The 8933-nt window shown below is 52.7% G+C and overlaps 2 protein-coding genes across 2 annotated transcripts in view; one reads left to right on the top strand and one right to left on the bottom strand.

Moving 5' to 3' along the window:
* The window catches only part of setd6 (SET domain containing 6, protein lysine methyltransferase), a 101870-nt gene extending 101114 nt beyond the window's left edge, over window positions 1-756 (bottom strand). Inside the window, exon 1 of the mRNA XM_068049805.1 lies at window positions 410-756. Within this exon, the coding sequence (XP_067905906.1) occupies window positions 410-702 (293 nt within the window). The 5' untranslated portion in view covers window positions 703-756. The remainder of the gene's footprint in view (window positions 1-409) is intronic.
* Window positions 757-7825: 7069 nt separating this feature from the next.
* LOC137378611 (filaggrin-2-like) overlaps window positions 7826-8933 on the top strand; it is a 44983-nt gene continuing 43875 nt past the window's right edge. The window contains exon 1 of the mRNA XM_068048908.1: window positions 7826-7942. Coding sequence (XP_067905009.1) covers window positions 7826-7942 — 117 coding nt within the window. The remainder of the gene's footprint in view (window positions 7943-8933) is intronic.

The raw sequence follows: 8933 nt of genomic DNA, 5'->3' as shown, positions 1-8933 counted from the left end.
GGACACTCTATACCCCCCCCTCCCCACCCCCCCAGGGGGAGGGACACTCTATACCCCCCCCTCCCCATCCCCCAGGGGGAGGGACACTCTATACCCCCCCCTCCCCATCCCCCAGGGGGAGGGACACTCTATACCCCCCCCCCCTCCCCATCCCCCAGGGGGAGGGACACTCTATACCCCCCCCCTCCCCATCCCCCAGGGGGAGGGACACTCTATACCCCCCCCCTCCCCATCCCCCAGGGGGAGGGACACTCTATACCCCCCCCCTCCCCATCCCCCAGGGGGAGGGACACTCTACTCCCCCCTCCCCATCCCCATCCCCGGGGACACTCTACACTTCCCACCCCGGTCGCGCGCCAACATCGCGCCTCGCGAGTACACACTCTCCCCGCCGGGCACGCGCTTGTACCTGAACTCGCAGCCCAGGTTGGCCCCGCTCAGGCGGCGCTCCTCCTTCCTGTCACTCTCTCGGGGCCCGTACACGGCGCACAGCACCTTGCTCCGCCCGTACTCGGCATACACCGAGCCGTCCGCCTGGCTCACCAGCCCGGCCCGGGCAAACACCGGCCTCGGCTCAGTCGCCGATCGCCCGTCCGCCCGGGGCTGCAAAGGCCCCGGCCTCGCACCCGCATCGCCCCGCACAAATAACAGAGGCGACTGGGACTCCTCCGGGCCCCGCACCCGCTTGGTATCTACCGGCATATGGCACGGACTGCAGGCTCCGGCGCTGCCGACAAGGCCGTAGACAACGAAGCAGCGCCGCTTACAAGAGCGTCCCTCGGGCCAGCGTCTATTAACAGCGCCCCCTGAAGCCTTGGAGGACCAGCCAAAACTGCGTCCTCCAGCCGAGTATCTGCAGGGTGTGTAAGAGGAAGCAGCTTGCCAACAGATCTACCAGCCTCCAGTCAGAACATGATTGGCATCTTTCCATAATGGCTCAATGTTTTGGGAAATGTGTGTTTGGGGGAGGAGAGGGAAGATGGATGGGTGGAACTGCGATGAGCTTATTTGGTAGAAGAGTGAGCAATGTCTCAGCTGTAATAACTCAGTGAGAAAGTTGTATGTTCAAGCTCCACTCTTTAAGATTTGAGCACATAATCTGGACTGACACTTCAATAGAGTGTAGGAAATGCAGCATTGTTGGCTGGAAGTGACACAGATGAGGCGTTAAATCGATGCCTTGTTTGTCCTTTCAGGTCCATGTGGAGGATCCCATTGCATTATTTTGAAGAAGAGCAATTATCCCCAACGTCCTGACCAATATGAATCTCTAAATCAGACTATCTGGTCATTACTCAGTTTGGCTGCTGCATTTACTAGAACAGAACAGTGAGTACATTTCAAAAATATATGTTGGCTGTAAAGCTCTTTGGGATGTCCTGAGGTTATGTCAGTGCAAGTCTTTCTTTTCTCACTCGCAGCAGCTAGTATGACAATGGAGATGATTGAGATCGCAGCTTTGCTTTGTTTTTCCTTCTCTTGCCCTGAAGACACTTTTCTTTGCATGGGTCTGATGGTGGAGGCATTGGCAGCCCTTTTGTACCTCATCCAAGTTGCTGTCCTCCTGTGTGAGCCTACACAGTGTATGTCAACAGAGTATTCAATCACGGAGCACACCACAGCCAAGACCAATCATGTCCTTATCTAACTTTTTTTTCCACAAATATACTTTATTCATAAAATTTGTAAAAAAAATTACATAATTCAAATTTGACATTACATAAAGTGCAATACAGACCAGTTTCTTGCAATAAAATACATGAGGTGCCTCACTGTCGGCATCCTTCCATTTATGAGAGATGACAGACATGCAGCAAACAATACATTTGGTTGCGGTGTCTTTATACGGTACATCTTTGCTGACGGCTGTGGAGGCCAATCCTTGAGAGGCAGGTTCTGCCACAAGTGCTGCATGTGAAGCTGCAAGACGACGTTTTGGATTGTTGGTCTTGGCATTGGCACCTGTTGCCAAGCTGCAATAGCCACTGGTCGTTGTAGTGCACGCCAGCACACAAGAGGTGTCACCATTTCCCTCTTTCGTTAGCTCATGACTCCCAGGTGTGATAGCCGACATTTAGGGCCTTCATGTCACACTTGCAAGCATCCTTGAAGTGGAGCTTTGGGTGCCCCACTGGTTGTCTGGCTCCGGCTACCTCACCGTACAGAAGGTCCTTGCATATACGACAGCCTTCCATCTTGCAGACGTGCCCAATCCACTGAGGTCACCTCTGTTTGATTAGTGCTAGCACACTTGGGAGCTCTGTCTTTGAGAGCTCTGCCGCATTTGTGATTTTGTCCTGCCAGGATATACCCATAATGTGCTGCAGACAGCAAATATGGAACTTATTGAGCTTCTTTTCCTGGTAACTGTAAGTCGCCCATGTTTCACAGTCATACAGCAAGGTGCTGAGAACACAGGCCTTGTAAACCATTAGCTTGGTCCTAAGGGTCAGCTTGGTGTTATCCCACATGCGTTTCATGAGTTGGCTGCTTTCCCTATGCGTGTAGCGAGCTCTGCATCAAAGGACAGACTGTCACCGTGGACCCAAGGTAGCAGAGTTTGCTAACCACTTCCAGTGGACTGTTATTTAATGTGATCGGGGGTGGAGATGCAACACCTTGTCCCATGACTATGATTTTCCTGATGCTTACAGTCAGGGAGAACAAGTTACAGGCTTGGGAGAGACAGTCCATGATTCTTTGTAGCCGAGTTTCCATGTGGGTGATTAGTGCAGCATTGTCAGTGTGGAGGAGTTCTCTGATCAGGACGTGATGTGTTTTTGTCTTCGCTTTCAGTCTTGATAGATTGTAGAGCTTGCCATCTGACCAACTGTGCAAGCAGACTCCTTCCAAATCTGCAGGGAAGGCGAAGGTCAGGAGCATGGAGAAGAAGCTACCAAACAGAGTGGGGGCTAGGACACAACGCTGTTTCACTCCATTCTTCACTCTGAAACTGTTGGAAGTGGAGATATCAAACTGTACAGTGCAGTCCATGTTGTCGTGGAAGGAGCGGATGAGACTGAGGAGCTTTGGTGGACAGCCAATTTTTTCCAAAATCTTGCCGAGTTCTGCTTTGCTGATGGTGTCGAATGCCTTAGTGAGATCTACAAAAGTAAGATAAAGGGATATACTCTGTTCCCTACACTTCTCTTGTAGCTGGCATATGGAGAAGATCATGTCCACAGTAGATCTGCCGGCATAGAAACCGCACTGTGCTTCCAGGTACATGCTGTCTACAAGTAAATGCAGTCTTAAGTATGACCCTAGCAAAGGCCTTCCTTTTCATGCTAAGGAGTGAGATGCCCCTGTAGTTGTTGCAGTCTCCTCTGTTGCCTTTGTTTTTGTGTAGTGTGATGATTTTGGTGTTATGTATCTCCTGTGAAACAGAGCATACTTTCCAACAGAGAAGGAGAAGATAATAAAGGTGTGGCAATAGATGGGACTTTCTGTGCTTGAACAGTTCAGCTGGGATTCTGTCCTTGTCCAATGCCCTTCAGTTCACTACGTGGTCTATGGCCTTCTTGAGCTCCAGTGATGAGGGTTCCTCATCTAACTCATCCATGACAGGAAGTTGCAGGAGCGTGTTGAGTGCAGACTGGGAGATGTCCGACTCACAGGAGTACAACTCACATTAGTGTTCAGCCCAGCAGGACATCTGTTTACTTCTGTCAGTGAGTACTTCACCATCTGCTGACTTCAGGGGAGAAACTTTAGTGATGGCAGTGCCAAGCACCCTCTTGATCCCTTTGTATGTAGCTCATAAGTTGCCATTGTCACAGGCGGGTTAGATTTCTTGACATAAGTTGATCCAGTGTTGTTTGCGCAGTATCTACATGTTTTTTGCATGACTGTGTTGCCTACTGTCAGGTTGTGCAGTGTCTTAGCTGTTGGCTTTATGTTGTGCATCATGTAGGCTAGGGGTGTCCAACCATTTTGCGTGGGGGGGGGGGCCACATTACAATTTTTGTCTTACATAGGGGGCCGCTGAGACAGTTTTGGAAGATAAGCTGTGTGCTCATCACCGCCGCCCCCCCCATCTCTGTGTGCTTACCCCACCCCCCCCATTGTTACTGCATGCTCACCCTCCCTCCCATTGTCCCTGTGCAGAACCCCCCCACTGTCTCTGTCTCTGCATGCTCACCCCCCCCCCCCACTCTCTCTGTGCTGAAACCCCCCACTTTCTCTGTATGCTCAACACCCCACTGTCTCTGCATGCTCACCCCCCCCCCACTGTCTCTGTGCTGAACCACCCACTTTCTCTGTATGTTCACCCCCCCCCCCCACTGTCTCTGTGCTGACCCCCCCCCACTTTCTCTGTATGTTCACCCCCCCCCCACTGTCTCTGTGTGCTCACTACCCCCGCTGTCTCTGTGTGCTCATCTCCCCCCACTGTCCCTGTATGTTCACCCCCCCCCTGTCTCTGTGTGCTCACTCCCCCCACTGTCTCTGTGTGCTCATCTCCCCCCACTGTCACTGTATGTTCACCCCCCCCCCCCTGTCTCTGTGTGCTCACTCCCACCACTGTCTCTGTGCTGACCCCCCACTTTCTCTGTATGTTCACCCCCCCCCCCACTGTCTCTGTGTGCTCACCCCCCCCCCACAGTCTCTGTGTGCTCACTCCCCCCACTGTCTCTGTGCTGACCCCCCCACTTTCTCTGTATGTTCACCCCCCCCCACTGTCTCTGTGTGCTCATCTCCCCCCACTGTCTCTGTGCTGACCCCCCCAACTTTATCTGTATGTTCACCCCCCCCCCACACTCTCTGTGTGCTCACTCCCCCCACTGTCTCTGTGCTGACCCCCCCCCCACTTTCTCTGTATGTTCACCCCCCCCCCACTGTCTCTGTGTGCTCACTCCCCCCACTGTCTCTGTGCTGACCCCCCCCCACTTTCTCTGTATGTTCACCCCCCCCCACTGTGTCTGTGTGCTCACTCCCCCCACTGTCTCTGTGCTGACCCCCCCCCCACGTTCTTTGTATGTTCACCCCCCCCCCCCCACTGTCTCTGTGTGCTCACTCCCCCCACTGTCTCTGTGCTGACCCCCCCCCACTTTCTCTGTATGTTCACCCCCCCCACTGTCTCTGTGTGCTCACTCCCCCCGCTGTCTCTGTGCTGACTCCACCCCACTTTCTCTGTATGTTCACCGCCCCCCACTGTCTCTGTGTGCTCACTCCCCCCACTGTCTCTGTGCTGAACCCCCCCCCCACTGTCTCTGTATGTTCACCCCCCCCCCCCACTGTCCCTGTGCTCAACCCCCCCTTCCCACTGTCTCTGTGCTCAACCCCCTTCCCACTGTCTCTGTGCCCACACCCCTTCCCCACTGTCTCTGTGCTGACCCCCCCCCCACGTTCTTTGTATGTTCACCCCCCCCCCACTGTCTCTGTGTGCTCACTCCCCCCACTGTCTCTGTGCTGACCCCCCCCCCACTTTCTCTGTATGTTCACCCCCCCCCACTGTCTCTGTGTGCTCACTCCCCCCGCTGTCTCTGTGCTGACTCCACCCCACTTTCTCTGTATGTTCACCGCCCCCCACTGTCTCTGTGTGCTCACTCCCCCCACTGTCTCTGTGCTGAACCCCCCCCCCCACTGTCTCTGTATGTTCACCCCCCCCCCCCACTGTCCCTGTGCTCAACCCCCCCTTCCCACTGTCTCTGTGCTCAACCCCCTTCCCACTGTCTCTGTGCCCACACCCCTTCCCCAATGTCTCTGTGCTGGACCCCCCCCCCCCCCCCCCCAGTGTCTCTGTATGTTCATCCTCCCCCATTGTCTCTGCGTGCTCCCCCTCCCCCCACTGTCCCTGTGCTCAACCCCCCCCCCCACTGTCTCTGTGCTGAACCCCCTTCCACACTGTTTCTGTGCCCACACCCCCCCACTGTCTCTGTGCTCACCCCCCACCCCAGCTGACAGCACTAGTCTTCCCAGAAAGTCACTCCTCCCCCCGCACTCCTATACGTCAAAGATTCACACGCAGGCAAACTTCACGCTTTTGATTGTGAGCTTCGAAGTCAATCGCACAAACGTCATTCTGTCTCCCATCACCAACCCCCCACACCACCCAACTGCTGCTCGCTGCAGGAAGCGAAGACTACTGACTGTTCAGGTACACGCTGCACTGCTCCAACTCTCCGCTCCGCTCACTTGCTGCTATCAACTGGGAGTCCCAATTGGAACAAAATCATTCTTGTTGCTTTCTGTTCACAGGTTGTGAATTATTAGTGGGCCGGAAACTGGCCCGCGGGCTGAATGTTAGACAACCTTGAGGTAGACGACCAACCTTTTCGGGTGGGGGAGCCACATTACAAATTTTGTCTTACATAGGGGGCTGGTGAGACAGTTTTGGAAAGATAAAGGCATTAAAAATTTATCTTACTATTAATCAAAACAACAACAAATGTGCATTTTTGTGAAGAAGCTTTAAATCAGACTAATTTATTGACTTAATTTCTCTTCACTATGTTGGACAGTAATTTAGTGAGATACCTGGCATTTCTTTTGCTTGCACAAGTTGTCAATGTTTGCCTGCACACTTGTTGTAGTGATGCAAAGTATTCTGGATAGATGTCCATCTGTCAGGAGTGATCGTGATCGCTCTCTCCCTCCTCTCTCCGCCTCTCTCTCTCCCCCGTGTCCCCCCTTCTGTGTCTTCCACCCTCTCTGTGTTGTTTCCCCCTCATTCTGTCCCCATCTCTCTCTCTGTCCTCCTCTCTCTCTCCCTCTGCCCTTCTCTCTCTCTTCCCCCTCTCTTTCTCTCTCTCTGTTGCCCCCCCCCCCCCTTCTCTGTTGCTCCCTCTCTCACCCCTGTCTCTCTCGCGGACAGTTGCAGAGAGCGGGAACGCTCAGCAGAGCAGCTTGGTGGTTGGTCAGTTTTTTTTTAAATCGCAATGCCAGTTTCACAGCTGACAGGTACTGAGAGCAGGAACAATGTTTTCCCAACTTCTGACAGATTCAGGGTTTTCCGGCAGGCGTTTATAAAAAATCGGAACTCACCGGTAAACCCCGAATCTGTCCGAAGTTCAGAAGCCGCTGTTCCTGCTCCCAGAATCTGTCAGCTGTGAAACTGACCTTGTGATTTTTTTTAAAACGCTGGTCTGGAAGAAGAAGACAATGGGAAATTTCTCATCTCTGAACTTATCAGTCACACGGACACGTTGCTGACCCCTGGTGAGGTTGAGGAATGGCCAGATGAAAACCTTTGGTGGGCCGGATCTTGGCCTGCGGGCTGTATGTTGGACAACCTTGAGGTAGAAGATCAGCCTTGATCTAGTTCAAGGTTGTCCAACTTTTTCGCGTGGGGGGGCCACATTACAAATTTTGTAATGACAACCCTGATGTAGGCTTTATTTTTGCATCAATGACAAATATCATCACGGCTGAATAGGTTTCAAACCAGTTCTTGTTGTGGTTTCCACCTTTATCAAATGATGCTGCTGTTGCTTCATAGGTGATTGACCTTAGTGATTTCCGAGCTCAATCAATACCAGCATCAGCACTTCCCGGTAAGCCCTTGGTGGAGAGCAGTCATTCTAGCTACAGTGTGAGATACTGGTATTTGGCATCATCGCTTGTGCAAGGGATGTTGATACGTGGTGAACCATTGCATTTGGAGCTGTGGAACTGTCAGGGTGCACCTTCATTCTGCTGCCGATGAGAGTGGTCGGTGTCGCAGCCTGATGATCAGCCATGATCTGTTTGAATGGCGGAGCAGGTTCGATGGGCCGAATGGCCTACTCCTGCTCCTGTTTCCTATGATTCTATGAATTGCCTCTCGCCATTTGGGATGTTCCTCAGAATGTCACCTAGGGAGTTATAGAAATGCTCTTTGTCTAAGATGCTGGTGTACAGAGTTGGTGCGCAGACACATATGATGTTGTTAGTGCATCCGTCAGATGATAGCTGCTGGGAGAGGAGGCACTCCAAGGTTGCTATTGGCAGCTCAATTGACTGGGTCAGCCAGTTGCTCACTGCAAAACCTACATGATGCTCAAGGCAATCTTCAGTACTGTTTCCATGCCAATAGAAGATGTAATTAGCCTCTTGAATAGAGTCTTTGTTGACTAATCTGGTTTCTTGTGAGAGGCAATGTCGACACCAGGTTTGTGCAGCTCGGGGTCAATCAGGGCTACCTTGCATACACTTGCTGTGGATTGTGGGTCGTTGTTCATTCCAGGGCATATATTCCAGCTTCCAAGCCAAAAGGTTACCTTTCTTTGTTTGCTGCTTGGCCTGGGCATGGTTTTAAGAGGTGTGCAGTTGCACACCGCGTGACCTCATAAACTGGTATCTAGAGGAAAGACGAAAACCTATATGTCTGGGGCCTAGTCGGTTGCAAGAGTTGCCAGTAGGTGCTAACTTGAGGGATCACCAAAAACCGAATGCGACTCCACCCCATTTTGTCACGTTTACTCCCTGAGCTATTAGCCCTCAATGTTGTTGCTGTAAATGTTGAAAGGCCGCGACCGGTCGGGCCAACATCGCCACTGACATAGGTATGACCTTGTCCTGAAGGTATGCCAAGAAAGCAGTTCCAGGTCACCGCTACCCGCCTCCAGGTCACCACCTCCACCCCTGAACCCTCGTGGCTTCCATCCTCTGAACCCTCACTGCTACCATGCCTCAAACCCTCGTTGCTTTTTGCCTCCGAACCCTCGCTGCTTCCATCCCCTCATCAACGCTCACTGCTTCCATCCCCTGAACCCTCGCTGCTACCATCCCTTGAACCCTCACTGCTACCATCCCCTGAACCCTCGCTGCTTCCATCCCCTGAACCCTCACTGCTACCATCCGCTGAACCCTCGCTGCTTCCATCCCCTGAACCCTCACTGCTACCATCCCTTGAACTCTCACTGTTACCATCCCCTCATCAACCCTCACTGCTACCATCTTCTCAACCCTCACTGCTACCATCCCCTCAACCCTCACTGCTACCATCCCCTCAA

The sequence above is a fragment of the Heterodontus francisci genome, chromosome 17 (genome assembly GCF_036365525.1).
Source record: "Heterodontus francisci isolate sHetFra1 chromosome 17, sHetFra1.hap1, whole genome shotgun sequence".
NCBI classification, from domain to species: domain Eukaryota; kingdom Metazoa; phylum Chordata; class Chondrichthyes; order Heterodontiformes; family Heterodontidae; genus Heterodontus; species Heterodontus francisci.
This window is presented reverse-complemented; position numbering and strand designations above follow the sequence as displayed.